The following is a 17,151-nucleotide window of genomic DNA, read 5'->3' on the forward strand; positions in this document are numbered from 1 at the left end:
CATTAACTTTGATCTCGTATAAATGTTGAATTTAATCTTTTTTATATTTAATAGTGACACATACCTACTTTCAATTTTAGAAGACATTACAATATTGGAAATTTTTTGCGTGCATAAGCCAAATGTAGTGGATCCGAACAAATGATAAAGGATTTAGAAATGTTAATTAGAATTTTTCCACAAGAATGAAAGCAATCTGGATAATGAATATAATTATTTTGTATCTTACACTGCAGCACTGGCTGAAGGATGATAATGAAAGGAAAGCAGACTTTAAAGAAAAAAAAAAAAGACTAAAGGAAGAAGTCATAAAGGGATATTTCCTAACCTTACAGACAGGAAAGATGGCTCCTTCTGGGTACTGAGAATAGACTTGAGAGATCACTGAGATTTGCATGTCAGAAATACAGAATGGAGAGCAAGGCCAGAATAATATATGGTTCTTAGTGAAGCCACAGTGATTGGCAAGATCGGAAAGATATCAATAATACCAATTCAGTCACTGACCATGTGTGTATGTGATTAGGTTCCTTGAGGATTTTGAACACCCAGAACCATTTTTCAACAACCATTTGATAGATCAAATGAAACTGTTACCTTTACCAGATGATGCAAAATTAGAGAGAACAAGATCAATTATTAACAGAGCCAAGCCCAGCACAGATTGCTATGGTGTCAAGGAAAAAGAACAGTAAGTAAAGGAAGAGTTTGGGGTTTTATGACTAGACAGACTACTTTTCTTGCAGTTATAACTGATGAAGAGCACTCAGGTACAGATGTAAAGGGATGGCAATAAGTGAAAATGATTAAGAAGTAACCTGCAGCAATTGTAGAAACTAAAGCAGAAAGCCTTGTGCATTAGAAAGTGTACTAAATCAAATGCAGAGGGAGCCACCTAGGCCTTGATAACAAGGATATTTCTAGTAACATCAGAAATCAATGGCCAATGAGAAGAATGGTAGAAATCAAGATAAAATGAATGAAACAAGATCAGGAAGGGATTCTATTTTGCTTTAGTTCTCCCTTTCTGGAAATATTTGTTTATATATGCTTACATTAACAATTTAGTCCCCACTGTGTTATGGTCTTTCTCAAATAACTTGTTTCCAGAATGCCACATAACACGTAAAAGAAAGCCTCCATTGAATTTTCTTTTTTTCTTACACACACAATACACACACAGAGGAAAGGGCAGAGCCAACTAAGATAGGAAGCCACCAATTCTACAGAATACTTTTTATGCAACTGTCATCTGATTACAGACAATCCCCGATTTTGGAATTGCATGCTAATTCAGTCTAATATTCTGTTCTATTTTTAAAAATATATTTGAAACTTATGATTGCAAAAATTTATATGGTAAAATAAAAGGACCTTCATTTAAGTATATTTCCACTTCTAAAGAATATGTACATTTACAACAGATTAACATTTACTACAGTGTGTCGGAAACTACATTTCATTCCACAGAAATATAACCTGCACATTACCTGAGATATGTCAGGTATCTTAAAACCTAAAATACCTATATCTGTAAAACTGATAAAGAAACATATCCTTTTACAAGGCAGAATCATCTTAGCTGAAAACAAGGATGATTAACACTCTTTCATTGTTTGGGTTAAAGATGATTAAACATCTAACAAGGCGCAAGTTTCAAATACTACTATCAATACCAAAAGCCTAGTCATATTTTTAAATTTAGAAAATAATTCACTGTGAATAGTTTACTGAAGTAGTAAACATACCCAGCACTTTACAGCTGGTATATAACATCACAGAAAACTGATATGGTACTAATTTAAACGCTGAAATTTCTTAATGTAACTCAAATATGGACATGTAAAAGTTTAAGAAATGCCAACAATAGTGGTCCACTTATCTAGAGGTCAGATTTTCTACATTCTCACTTACATTGGAAACTGGCAATGATACAGAAAAAGTATTTTAGGACTACGATCCCAGAAACCAAGAACTTCACTAAATGGGTTACATGTCAAGATAAACTCAGGTCAGGTATAACTTATAACTGATTAATTAAATCAAAAAAGTTAATTTACTGAGCTTGAGCCAGAAAATAAGGTATAATACTGCTAAAAACTGAAACCAACTAACACTGAAAACTAATAGAATCAGCAAGTTTTGACATTTCAGTAACTGCCAATGGCACTATGGCATTACAGCACAGTACATTATGCTCTTAACGAAGAGTCGAATCATGAAAAGAGTTAAACCATGTTTAGTGTACAGTTTAGAAGGCTGGGGAAATATACTGCATTTCAGAAAATGTTCTGACTAAAAAATGGTGAAAGAAAAGAAAGGGATTAAAAGCAGCTAACCAGTGATCAGAAAAAATAGGAATTCGACAACTCTTATACCTGTAGTAACATGATAGGATTCTCGTCTCTAATTTATTTTTCACTTCATATAATACAGAGTGTAAATAAATCATTTTTACCTAAAGAGATTTCTCCCATCTTAACTAAAATTCTGTGAAGTTTGATTTGTTTTTAACTAGTGTTTCATGGATAAAGTACTTTAAAAATCAAAACATCAAAGCCTGAGTTTTATTTGCATATGAAAATAGTAATATTCTAGACTCTCCAAGATTAAATTAAATACAATATAATTTTTGGTAAAATTTATATTGTATTTTAAGTTTCTGGGAACTGCTAATTCATATATGGTATACATTCATAGTAATTCTCTCATAGAAGGTGCATTTTATGTTATTAAGCTGTAAAGACCATTTTACCAATAATTAAGGTTAATAAATTTACTGCAAGTTTCTAAAACTGCAATAGTTTTAGAATGTCTAATCACACACATTTACTTTTAGAAATGATTAGAAAACCATGGGTCCCTGTATTTATTAAACTGAATCACCTGGCAGTAAAATTCAGTTAAGGCTCTTGGCATTGGTGAAACTTCTTCCCACTCAGACCTGCTGCTGTGGTAGACCTGCACTTCATCTGTGATTTCATCTGGTGCATAATCACCACCTAATATATAAATTTTATCTTCAATTCCAACTGCACCTGCGTTGAAGCCTGCACATTCAAAAGACCCTTCACCCTTCCAAACACAAGTATCTGGACAAAAACTATAAACCTTATAAGTGGAAAGGTCACATATATACAGTGTACAGTTTACTGGGACAGCTTTAATTAGTGTTGCATGGAAAAACTGCCCAAACTCTGCTACTAGTTCAGACCACTGATCAGTTGTAGCATTGTATTTAAAAAAGCAATCAAGTGAGGGGTTAAAAGCATCTGTAATCTCTACCTCTGATCCAAGAACATAAATTACATTTTGGCATGCACTTGCTTCAGGATAGTATATGCCCCTGGGTAATGGGCTAACAGATATCCATTCTTTGGAAAGAGGGTTGTAAGATTCAACATCTAAGAGACTTCTAATGTCCTGGGATCCTCTAGTCTTTCCACCTATGACAAATAATCTGTTGAGAGCCATAACTGATGTATGCATGGTTCTTGGTGTTTTCATAGTTGATGCCAGGAAAAAATCATTTTTGACCGGACAGTAGCACCAGGTTTGATCAGTGGCATCATGATATGACTCTGCAATATGAAGCCGAACTGTTCTACAACACGGCCCTTTGCAACCACCTGTCAAGAATATTTTCTCCCCATAACTAGACAGACTAGATCCTGGCAAATCAATCAGGTGTGATTGTGGCAGTATCTTCCATGAATCACTTTTAATATTATAGCAAAATGTATATTGATCTTCTCCATTTTCCTCAGTTTTGTGAACAAATATGTATTTTTCAGTTGTGGATGGTCGAGCATCAGGGAAAAGTCCACCAGAACCTTGCACACACTTAATTGCATCTATGATTATGTCAAAACAGTTTGTGCTTTTGAGTAAACACTCTTCATTGAGTAAACAATCTTGAAGTGTCTCCTCAGATAACTGATATAATCTTACTTTTTTAATCAAATAAGGCAGATGCTTTTGCCTTGATTCTAAGTTATGTTTAGTCCAACTAAGGACAACTTGCAGTACAGTTTCTTCTTCAGGAACATTTAATTCATCTGATTCCAGACATTTTTGCAGTACTCCAAAATTCATCTCTAAGAAATCACTGGATTTAAATAATAAAGAAAAGTGATGTTGTACAAAGTATAAAGCATGATCAAACAAACGGGCAGAGCCATAGCTATCTGATATAGATAATAACTGTAAACAATTCACAAGATTAATACTTTTTATTAAAAAGTCACTGCAAGCTTTGGACAGGAAGGAAACTTGAAGAAATGATGACAACTGGAAGAACATTTCCACATTGTCATCTGTTATCTTTGTTTTTCCAGTATAGGCATAATCAAGAAATGCTTTTACTGCTTTGGAGGACAAATTAGTAATGGTAACACTTCCACCATCTCTTTCTTTCATGTTTACTTCAAACATAGCCCTGCAAAAATGAAGAACACAGGAGAACAAATAAACAGGAGTATTTTATTCCACGATAATTTTCAATATTACCTTAAAGAGGTTTCCTTTACTCTTAGGTTGATGTAAAATACATTTACAAAATACATTTTTAAAGCATCCTAATAAATTAATTTAATATCTATAATAGAGACCATATTATTTATCTGTAAAATATATGTATTACATAACTCCCATATTGCAAAATATATACATTATAGCTGACCCACAGCAATGGATCCAAAGACTACAAAAAGATTCACATTTTGCACCTGATTTGATGTTCTTATATATTATTCATAAAATTAGGGTAAAATCTCTCTAATGGCTGAATTTATTTACTTATGGGTTAATTTAGTATCAACTCTGCAGGTGATAACTAAAATTACTTAAAATATATAAAAGCTTCTGGGTTTAGGATTTAAAAGTCTTTTTCAAAATAATTTTCAATTTGGCAGCAGTGAAATATGTAAAAGATGGAATACACTGAGATATCAGATGTTTCCAATGACTCTGTCTGTGTGGGGAAATCCACCAAATAAGATAAACTTGAATACATGTCTAAAAACACATTTCATACAGCACTTTAGGAAAAAGGGAATATGATTTTATAAAACTAAACAACAGTGTACCACACCAAACTAAAAAGGCTAAAAATAAGTTTTTTGTAGAAATAGCCACTGAAAGATGGAGATGGGTCTCCAGATTTGAATAATTAGACCAGCTTGAAATTCCTTCCTAATAAATTCTAATTTATCCCCATCTGGTAAAGCTGATAGACTCTAAGGAAATAGGAAATTTTTTGGTTCAGTTTAAGCAAAAATATAAATTATTTGGAAATATTTAGGCAGGAGACTAAGATATATTTTACATTTGGCTTTGGTAAGAACAATATTGTTGTCCATCCTTATATTAATTTCATATCCAGAGTTATTCATTTTTACACTTTAAACAAACCCATTATGATGGTTTTCAGTAGAACTGCAAATAAAGATAAAGAGGAAAGAGCTACAACAAAGAACTAAAGACTGCCAGTTGAACATTCATTAAGACTAAAGATCATCTGATTTTGGTCCTGGTTTAATACTAGTTTGTATTTGTTCCAGTATTGTCCAGGACACCTTTGTGAGTAGTGCCCAGGTGCCCAAGTACTCTGGGGGAAAACCAAACTTCATTATTGAAGTCTACTATAGAGAGTAACTAAAGCTACTACAGCACAAGTGTCCAACTGAAAAATATGAGGAGCCTTCCAAATACAGAATACTCCTTAGGAAAAGGATGCTAACGCCCCTTTCTACAAGGGGTGTTCAAAACTTCTTAACACAATAACGAATAAATATAGTTACAAAAATTTATAGATGTTACACACTATGCAGGATATTTCAATAATGTATATCAACTTAGAAACATTACCCTGTGGTGATAATTAGATTATTAAGATATCTATAGTCAGTTTAGGGTAATAATAAGAGCATGGCCTCTAGAACAGGACTGCCTGGGTGGGTATCTAGCCTATACCACTTATTAAATGTGTGACCTTGGGGAGGTTAACAACTTGATTGTGCTTCAAATTCTTCATCTGAAAATGGGGATACTAGTAGTACCTATTTCACTGAGCTGTGAGAGAAATAACTAAGTTAATTGATGCAAACTATTATTAATATCATTTTAAGAAAAAAAAGTTTTCTAAAATCGTATGTATTTCTAATTTACCACCAACTTCCACATTTTCTTTGAGAAGACACATGTAATATATTTCTATACTTCATCCTACTCATCTTTAAAGTATCCAGTTAACTTCTATCTCAAATTTACCATGTTATCATAAAGTGGTTACACAATATGTGTGATTCTTTTTGAATCTTGTCTCCAGTGACTTTACATTCAATCATAATTTTCATTTTCCAAAAATATTATAAAGGGCATTTACCATGCACTATGTAATTTTCTATTTTAATTTTATATACCCCAATATTCCTGTGAGTTTATATCCCAATACTCCAGTGAGTTTGATCGTAACACAAAATTATGAATTAGTGGCCTTATCATACAAGAGTGTAAATAATGTAGACTTTCTATCTACATTTGTACATATTTTTATGTGAACTATATACTCATTTAGTAAAATGCTATATATAATAAAGGATCTAGGTCATTATAAAACTGTCATTTGTTTTACTTCGAAACAGATGCGAATTTTGAAAAACATGTTGTTTTAACAATAATTTTTTTTAAATTGAAAGTAGATCCCTAAAAAGCTAGGAGTAGGCTGAAAAAAGTACTATGGACAAATATTATGTGAAAATACAATTAATTAATAAATAACTTCAACATAAAGAGTAGAGGACTGCCAGTTCAAATGCTTATATGAACTTCTTACTTTGTTAACATGAAAACTTTATGAACAAATAAGACTGTGTGTTCATACCAAATTATTTCCATTTTTTGGCTAGGTTTGGCAATAATAATAATTGCAGCTAACATTAATTGAATGTAGTGGGCACTGACCTAATCATTAATATACATTATTTCATTCAACACTCATTATGAGTTAGGTCCTATTTTTATTATCTTAATTTTTTACAAATAAGGAAACTGAAGCCTGAAGAGGTTGTATAACTTACCTAAGGTCACAAGCCTAGTAAGTGGTGGAGCTGGCATTTAGATTTAGGGCATGTGCGTTAAGAGGCCAAGTACTTAACCATTATACTGTACAGCTTCCTCTAATGAAGAGGTGATATGAAACATAAGGGAGCAAGAAAGTTACTTGGAAGAAAAAGTGGATTAGAAGAGAGGTGGGAAGAAACTAGCGGAACCTGAGAGTGGGAGCGCATAAGAACAGTTAGGGCCCCAGTAGAGTCTGAAGAAGAATAACTTAGGATACATGAGAGGAGAAATGAAAAGAATACATGAAGACATATAGTCTAGTTAGGCAAAAGGCTAGTAAAAGTTGTAGCCCCCCTTGTCCCCAGTAAACTGTGATGCAGCACTGAGCCACTGCTCCCAAATTCAAAGCAGGAAACCCTACAGAAACAGGTGTTTTGTTAGAGATTTAAACCTTGCTTACTTAGAATAAAAATTGTTTCTAAAACTGAACATAATGAAAAATACTGCAATGAGGATTTTAGTTTATTGCAGTATGACTAGGAGGGCTGAAGGTCAGGATGTCAGCAAGAGAGGTTTGTCTGTTTGATGAATAGGCCTCACAGGTATTACCTTGATACAGTTACCACAGTACTAAGGTCATGACCCTTAATCACTGTTAAGAATCAGAAACCCACTGTCATCACAGTGGATTCTTACAGTGTCATGACTAGGATATTCCTTGTAGGACGATCTACATGCGGAACCAAATTATACTCAGAATTAGAATCAGAACAAGTTGGGTGCTCTCCAGAAATGGTTCTGGAAGTACTTTTCCCCACTGTAGGACTATCTTGGCTAAAGAGAAGAGAAATTCTCTGCATTAGAGTCCCTCTCTCCTGGACAATCCATGGGATATAATACATGACTGAAATGTATTTTCTTCTCAGACTCCTCATTTTCTTTGAACTTGGCTTCCATTTTTGCTCAATCTGTCCTTTCCTCTTTTCCCAAATTATACAGTGCAGGGATCCCCCAAGCAAAACTAACCCCAGATCAAAACAAATTTTTTCCAGAACAATTCAAGGGACTAATGCTCCATAGAATTTCCCAATCCTAGCCTGGGAAGACTTGAACTTTAAAAAAGGTACTCTTATATTTTCATATTCAAAAATCATTAGTTAATCTAGGTTCTAATTATCTTTTTTTAAGTATTAAAGATTAGTGTTCCATGTTCTGTGGGGGGAAAATTGAGTACAGCCATAAAAAATAACTTAATTAGTGGTATCATAAAATCTGAGGGATAAATAGACAAGGTAAAGTACCTGAAAAAGTCACTGCATGCTGCTAACACACAACGATGACATGGGATTATTTCATCTTTCACGATTATTTTGAAATCATAAAAGACATTTTGTTCTCGAAAATTCTGTAGTATACTTAAGATTTTCTGTCCATGATCTTCTGACACGAGGAAGTTGTTTTTCTTCTCAGATGGAATTCCATTACATGAGCCTTGTTGATTGAAATTATATGAATTATCCATAGCCACTTCCATCTGTTCTTAGAACTGGAATGAAAAAAAAAAACAAATCACTGATGTAACAGAGTCCTAATGAAATTTTCAGATCCAAAATTTGCCCTCTTAGTGTCAATCACAAGAACAACTGTTCACTAAGAACATTAGTGAACAATTGTTCACTAAGAACAATCATAATAGTAAATCGTGTCCTAAACACTTGTTTTCCTGACATTTAGCAATAAATTCCTTTTAAATTTTTATAAATATTGAGCTCACTGGAATAAAAAGTACATTATTAAGGGATAAAGTTCAAGGCTATATAACTGTGTTAAATAGCACAATTTATAAATTGTATAAATAACTTATACAGGATCTGAGTACATGACTAGTCTTGTTATATGTAAGAGGTATTGCTTATATAGCAGATATCATTTGAATATTTACCCAACACATCCTTCTCCCTCCCACCCATTTTCTTCTGGCAGCGAAGCAGATGTTAAAATGTTGATATTGAAGCATAGGTATATGTCTTCTGGGATTAGACTTTTAAAAGACAATTCATTGGGGCTTCCCTGGTGATGCAGTGGTTGAGAGTCCGCCTGCCGATGCAGGGTACGCGGGTTCGTGCCCCGGTCCGGGAAGATCCCACATGCCACGGAGCGGCTGGGCCATGAGCCATGGCCACTGAGCCTGTGCGTCCAGAGCCTGTGCTCCGCAACGGGAGAGGCCACAACAGTGAGAGGCCCACGAACCGCAAAAAAAAAAAAAAAAAAAAAAAAAAAAGAAAGACAATTGAAAAAGATCAGGGTATTAGATTGTATTAACTGGTTATGGCCTTTAGTAAGGAAGTAAAAGGCAAACATTGGTCCCACTTTGCCTATCTGAAAGCAGGAAAGCTTTTAAAATATGAGGTCAGAAATCCAAGATACTTGAAGGCCAGATAACTGTGACTTTCCCAAACTGCTAATTTAGTTCTAAGCATAAAAGTTTATACCACAAAAGGCAAGAAAGTAGGAAACAGAAAGAAAAGAAGATTGGGATCTAGAGGAGCCAGAAAAATAGGAAACCTTGATTCCTTAGCATACTTCTGTTCTGGTTATTTATTGCCTTGCAAATCACCCCAAAGCTGAGTGGCTTAAGACGACAATTTATTATCTCTCATGGTTCTGCAGGTTTAGATGGAACTTCTTGCTTGTGGGTTTTCATATGGTTAGAGTCAGGTGGCAGCTCTGGCTGAAGTCACCTGAAGGCCTGATTGGGTTAGAGGTCCAATACAGTTTCTTCATTCACATTTCCTTCAAATGGGATGGACGGCTAGAACAGATAGGGCTTTCTCTCCCTCTCTTGGTATACTCTCTCCATGTGACTAGCTTAATACTTCCTCATAGCATGGCAGTCTCGGGGTAGTTGCACTTCTTACATGGTGGCTGTGTTCTCCCAGAGGAGGTGTTTCAAGCCCAGGTGGAAGCCAGACACTGGAGAAGTAGTCTGAATGGTCCTACAGCATCAGTCAAAGCTTCATTCTAGGACTGAGACAATCTACTACTGTGTTGTCCAAAACAGTAACTGTGAGCCATGTATACCTATTTACATTTAAATTACTTAAAATTCAATAAAAATTAAAAATTTAGTTCCTTGGTTGGTCTAGCCATATTTTAAGCGGTCAGTAGCCATATGTAATATGATGGTTACTTTTATGTGTCAACTTGCTGGGCCACAGGGTACCCAGACACTTGGCTAAACATTATTTCTGGGTATGTCTGTGAGGGTGTTTTTGGATGAGTTTAACATTTGAATCAGTAGACTGAGGAAAGCAGATTGTTTGCCTTAATGTGAGTGGGACTCACTGAATCCACTGAAGGCCTGAATAGAACAAAAGGCCCAGTAAGATAGAATTCTTTCTCTCTGCCACTGTCTTTGAGAAGGAATATCAGACTTCTGCCTTTGGACTAAAACTTGGATTGCAACTTTATTATTGGCTTTCCTGGACCAGTTTTCCGACTGCGGATCTTAGGACTGCTTAGCTTCCTTAATAACATAAGCCAACTCCACACAGTAAATCAATCTCCCTATCTATCTATCTATCTATCTTTCTATCTATCTACCTCTCCTTCCAATTGGCTCTGTTTCTCTGGAGAACCCTAATACATGTGGCTAATGGCTATTATATTGTACACCACAAACATAGAATATTTTCATTATCACAGAAAGTTACTGACTAGCTGATGTACTATATGAAGAATAATGTGCCTATATAAGAGTGTATGTGCATGCACGCGCAGGGGCCATTAATAGGATGTAATTCACAGTAGTATTGGAAAAATAAGTTACCTGCAGTAATTTTGTGAGCAGTGTTCTGAGTAGCTGTAAGTAAATAGACATATTAAGAATGAGAGTGGGTGTCATGGAGGGAAAAAAGGTAATGAGAGGCTTGGGAGCAGTTGTGAAGAAAAGTAAGGCAGAAAACAGTTGTATTAGAGTTCTTTAGAGAAACAGAACCAATGAACCAATAGGTTATATATTTGGCTATAAGCCTATTTGTTATATATATAACTACTGGTATATGTGTGATGTGTGTGTGGTGTGTGTGTATGTATGTATATGTGTGCATATATAAATATATTATATATGTATATACATATAAATAATTGGCTCACAAAATTATGGAGGTCCCAAGATATGTGGCTGGCAAGTCGGAGACTCAGAACAACCAACGATGTAGTTTCAGTCTGAATCCAAAGGCCTGAGAACCAGGACAGCTGATGGTATAAGTTCTAGTCTGAAAGCTGGCAGGCTGGAGACCTAGGAAGAGATGATTTTTCAGTTCAAGTCCAAAGGCAGGAAATAATAATGTTCCAGCTCCAGCAGTCAGGTAGGTGAAGTTTCTTCTTACTCAGCTTTTTTGTTCTCTTCAGGTCTTCAATTGATTGGATAAGATCCACCCACATTAGAGTGGGCAATAATTTACTCAGTCTACCTACTCAAATGTTAATCTCATCCAGAAACAGCCTCACAGACACACCCAGAACAATGTTTGACCAAATGTCTGGGCACCCTGTGGCCTAGTCATCACAACAGTGCAAATCTTACTTAAGAATGTTAATAACATCTGATCTAGGACGAAAAAGAATATTCCAAGTTAGAGTGGGGTACAAAGATAATCATCACAACAGTGCAAATCTTTACTTAAGAATGTTGAGGGAATTCCCTGGTGCTCCAGTGGTTAGGACTCTGTACTTTCACTGCTGGGGCCTGGGTTTGATTCCTGGTAGGGGAACTAAGATCCTGCAAGATGTGTGGCACGGCCAAACAAAACAACAACAACAACAAAAAAGAATGTTGATAACATCTGACCTAGGATGAAAAAGAATATCCCAGTAATTCCTCACCTCACAAGGAATACTTCTTAAGTCACCTGTAAAACTGTTTATAAAATCACGTTTTTCCTCCTTTTCTAATAACTATAAAATCATATATCTTCCCAGGGGTATGATGTAATATGAAACAGAAGAAGGAGTAGGGCTTTAGAAGAGGATAGACTTGAGTTCCAATGCTGGCTCAGCAATATACTTGTGATATATTTGAGGCAAGTAACTTCTGATGGATCTTTGATTCTCATTTTCTTCATTTGTAAAATAAGGATAAACTTTACCTATCTAGTTGCGGTGTTGAGAAGATTAAAAATAATAAATAATTTAGCATTTACTATGTGCTAAATAAGTGAAAGTTAGTACTTATTTTCTATTAGAAAGTTAACATAAAAGCCAAAGAAATCATTTAAATGACATGAATCAAAATGTTTACATTTAGAAGGTGGTAGGGGGAGGGACAGCAGAAGCAGTTCTCTTATAATTCCTAGGGCTTAAGAGGAAAGCTGAACATAAGAGCTATCATTACAAAGTAGTTTTATATGGAGTATCAGGATCAATGAAAAGAAGAAAGACAACTGGTGGAGACTTGAGCCAGCCTCCTCTTTCTGACGCCATGATGATAGAAAGGAATACTTAAAGGGACTAGCCAGGGAGTATTTATACTACACAAAGGGTAGTATAACAGAGCAGGTAACCAGTGTGATATACACCAGATAGACATGAGTTAGTGCTGTGCAAAGGATCAAAGCATCTTCTCAACAACACAAAGAGGCCAGGGTGTTACTCCTGGTCTATTTCTCAAGTCTAGCAATGGGCTAGAGCATCAATAATCTGTAACAGCAATATAGGGTCTCTCCATTGCTTGCCTCAAAGAATCACAGAATTGGTTGAAAGACTCAGTCCTTATCACCTACACACCCATTGGAACTGCTCTGAATTCTCATCCATTTAAAGATATGTATTTAAATCTTTCTTTATTAGAGGAAGTTAGATGCTGAAGATGGAAAAATAAATTTATCTCCTATAAGCTTAGATTCTTCTAGGTTTTTAAAAGTTCCCTCAAAGTTTAGGATTATAGGTGTTGACAAGGATTTTTGATCCACATGGGACAATCTACAGCAGAAATTACTACCCTGACTTCCAAGCCATCTAATCAGGGAGAGATGAAGGAAACAATTTGGGTAGATACTGAATACTTGTTTCATAATACTTTCATTCTGTATGTGATTGATTATGTATATGTGTGTATACATAATTTTTTTTCCTACAACTTAATTTTAAAATACATTCTTATTGGACATTTAAGGGTATCTCTACTTTGCAATTCTTTAATGTGGTCATAATTACCACTGGAAACTACCAAAATTTAAGTATTATCATGTTGGTTTTCCCCCCCATAACTCTATTATTTTTCTATTTCTCATCTAGATGAATGGCCGCTACACTTCCCAAGCTAGACACTTGGAAGCCGTCTTTCACCAACCATATACATCCATTTTAAAACCACTTCTCTCCATCTCTACTGACATTCTTTTAGTTTAAGCTCTCATCATTCTCACTTGAATTGCCTCAACACTGATCTTTCTTCTATAAACTTTTATTTAAAACCTTCTGGGTTTCAAACCTGTGCATACATTTGGGAATATAAAGATAAATGAGGCACAGAATCCTTGCTCTTACAGGTTTATAGGCTAGTGTGGAAAGAAATAAGTAAACTGTATAAGGGTCATAATAGAGATATGAGCAGTGTTATGGAAGCACAGAGGAAGAACAACATTCAGACTTGCTTTCAGGGGTAGAAAGGATAAAACAGAGAGGGGAAGAGGATTGAGGAAGCCATCCTGATGAGTACAGTACTTGAGCTGTTAAAAAAAAAAGAAAAAAAGGAAAATGGTTAACAAAGGGGAGAAAGACATTTCCAAGAGAAAAAATTAAGTTATAAATGCAAAGGCCTGGATAAGAGTTATTATGGCCCCTTTGGAGAAATACAAAGTTGAGAACAGGGGATAGGGTAAAAAAAGCTTAAGTAGTAAATAGGGAATGGCTCATGCAAAGTCTTACATACCATGCAAGGGGGCTTGGGTTTCATTCTATAGGTAATGAGGAATATTTAGAAAACTTTTAAGGAGTGGCATTATACCACTGGATTTACATTTTAGAAAGATCATTCTGCTAAGAATATAGCAGTGAGTAATAAAGATGTGGCTCCTATTCTCATGGAACTTACTATCTAATGGGACAGATATGCATGTTCACTGGCATTGGTAATGAGAATATCAATTTTAAAAAATCCAAACATTTTTTCTTAATGAAAAACACATTTAATTTTGTTAAGCCACTGAGATGTAGCTATTACAACAAATAGGATTATCTTAATTGATGAATATTAATTTTAATCCCAGCAACTCAATAAGCACATTTATTAATCTAAATATTTATCTGTTGATTCTCTAGTGTTTCTTGCACAAAAAATTACATCATTTGTAAATATTAAGGTTGCTTTTCTTTCCTATTTTTTACTAATTTTATTTTTTTTTGTACTACAGTAGTAGCTAAGATTTCCTGTACAACGTTGAATAAAAGCAACATGGTTTGCAATACATTTAAGTATCACTGTATGTGTATATATAATTTATACCTAATTATTTATACCAAGTTATAATACATATATAAATAATTTGGAACTTGGATTAAGTCAGTTACTGAGGCTCATAGTTCACAGATAAGAAGTGAAACCAATGATATATGTATATTGTAATTTTTATTTCTATAACTAGTAATGTAAGTAAAATGGCTTTATTTGAAATTTTCAAGTATCAACTAATACATCAGCGTTACACACAGGTATTCGCTTTTGTAAAGTGGTTAAAAGTTAAAGCCCTCCATGTTTACTCTATGTAGAATGGTCAAGCAGAGAAGCTGAAACGTCCTATTTTGTCAATTTGGCTTGAGTAAATTTCTACATGGAGACTTTACTTAATCAACGATTATAAGCACAATCAAAGAGAAAGGGCACTGCAAAATATATGAAAGGGAAAGAGGGATCTGATCCACAAGATAACTAAAGCCATTGAAATTAATAAAAATCAATCAAGGAAAATAAGTAGAATTAGTAAAGAAGAGGGCCAAGGATGGAACACCAAGGATAACTAATATTAAGGGACAGACAATTTAAGTTGAAGAATTATTTATGCAGCATCTGCTACATACCAGGTGATGGTCTACACAAACTGAAAATATAATGGAAAATACAATCTGTAGTAGGTACAGATGAAAAAGTTCTACAGCTGAGAAAAAAACTCAAAAAGAACAGGAAGAGAAATGCAAGAAAATTAGGAAAGATGGTGGAAGTCAAAGGAAGAGAATTTCTAGAATGAAGCAGTTCCCATATTATCAAAAGCTAAGAGAGATTAGGTAAGGTAAGGACTGAAGTCACTGATGATTTGAGGGTGGGGTGGGGAGAGGCCAGATTACAGTGGTTTTAAGAGGGAATAATGAACAAATTTTGTATAAATTTTTCTTTTAAGTTCAGTGAGGTTGGGACTAGAGGAGCAATTCTAAGAAATATTGTTTTGCTTTAGATGGGAGAAATTTGAGCATGTTAATACACTGGCAAAAAAGGGGAGATATGGAGGGAAATTTTTGATAATGATTACAACAATCTAAATTAAGCACTTACATCCCTATCAAAGCGAATCATTTTGGACCTTTAAAGCAACAAATCAGAGAACAATACTATATGGCACAACTTTCATTTCTGTTAACAGGTAAACACTGATAAGCAAATGAATGGTTAGAGACTCAATTTTTATAGTTTATTTGTGATATAACAAACCTGAAAATATTAGAATTTATAATAAGTAATTTATACAGCTATTCCATTCAATGTTCATAATCCTTTAAGATTAGTATTAATAATGACTTTTTCAAAATGGGAAATTGAGGCTGAGATTAAACAATAAGGTGTAAGACACAAAACTAACAGAAACATGCTTGTTTCACTCAAAGTCCATGCTCTTTTCAATACTATTCTGACTCTGGATTTTAATATCAAATGAAAGCTCAGAAAGTAATTTTAATGCTCAAAAGATCCAACCATAAATGTACTGGTCAAAACTTACCATGACAATTTAAGATCATTCTGAATAAGAAAGACATATATGACAAAAATAAGAGCTAACATTTATAGAGCCAGTACCCTGCATCAGGTACTGGGCCATGGGTCTCACATAGCATTTAATTTAATTCTTATAAATATTACTCCTATAAAAAATGAGACCTCTGCTTTAGTAAAGTAGAGTAGACATACCTTTCCCTGTTTCTCCTGCTAAGCACAACTAAAAACCCTGGACATATATAAAAATATATATCACAAACATACAGAGCCCGTGAGAAGTGGAGAGAAACAAGCAGGGTGGCTAGTGAACTTGAGACCCAAGGAACAAGACAGTGATGAGTTCCTTGGGTTTTATTTTTGCCTAATATATCATAGATAGTGAAGAAGCTGACAACACTGAACACCAATGGGCACACACATAAAGAGATCCAAGAAAAACATGATATCTTTAGGCAAAGGACCAGGAAAAAGAGCAACCTAGCAAGACAGAAGTTTTGACAAACACCACAAAAAAACGGGCTCTATCCCACCAATGTCAGCAAAAGTGGAATGGAGAGCCAAGAATTCCACCCTTGCCAGACTGTAATGAGGTGCCTCAGCTCTCCTCCTACCATTCCCCCAAAGGAATGGTGTCGGTGAAGGCTGAGTGGGGAGTCAGGACATTAATCATTTCTGGGTGGTAACAAGTGGCCACCAACAACCCCCCCCACAAGTCAATCAGCTGGAGTAGAGTCAGAGGCCAAGTAAAGAATCAGGACTTCCACTACCGATTAGCAGCAACAAGGCCATCCCCAATGATGTCAATGGAGACCACGTGAGGAGCAATAACAAGGTGCCTCTTGTTATCAGAGGATAATCTGAGGCTGAAATTGGTATCAGAGGATGCAGAGAGGGGAGCCTAAACTTCTAATTCTGTCCAGCAGTAGAAAGGAGCCCTTCCTCTCCTGGGTATCAACAGAGGTATAGTGGAAGGTCTGGACTTCCATCTCAACCTGGCAGCAATAAGGTGGTAAGCTAAACCGAGAAGAGCAGTGTCAAAAAACCCCCACTAAAATCCAAGATTTAAATAAGATCTAGAGTCTTACAAAATACTCAATAGATCC

General features: G+C 35.1%; 1 protein-coding gene across 2 annotated transcripts in view; it reads right to left on the reverse strand.

Moving 5' to 3' along the window:
• Positions 1-2,806: 2,806 nt before the first annotated feature.
• KBTBD3 (kelch repeat and BTB domain containing 3) overlaps positions 2,807-17,151 on the reverse strand; it is a 48,077-nt gene continuing 33,732 nt past the window's right edge. The window contains exons 2-4 of one of the 2 annotated variants that reach the window (XM_060104679.1): positions 11,218-11,362; positions 8,364-8,608; positions 2,807-4,438 (exon numbers count right to left, since the gene is read on the reverse strand). In XM_060104679.1, coding sequence (XP_059960662.1) covers positions 2,836-4,438; positions 8,364-8,596 — 1,836 coding nt within the window. In that variant the 5' untranslated portion in view covers positions 8,597-8,608; positions 11,218-11,362 and the 3' untranslated portion in view covers positions 2,807-2,835. The remainder of the gene's footprint in view (positions 4,439-8,363; positions 8,609-11,217; positions 11,363-17,151) is intronic. The other variant, XM_060104678.1, reaches the window with a different exon arrangement.

Source organism: Mesoplodon densirostris, chromosome 7 (genome assembly GCF_025265405.1).
Source record: "Mesoplodon densirostris isolate mMesDen1 chromosome 7, mMesDen1 primary haplotype, whole genome shotgun sequence".
Taxonomy (NCBI): domain Eukaryota; kingdom Metazoa; phylum Chordata; class Mammalia; order Artiodactyla; family Ziphiidae; genus Mesoplodon; species Mesoplodon densirostris.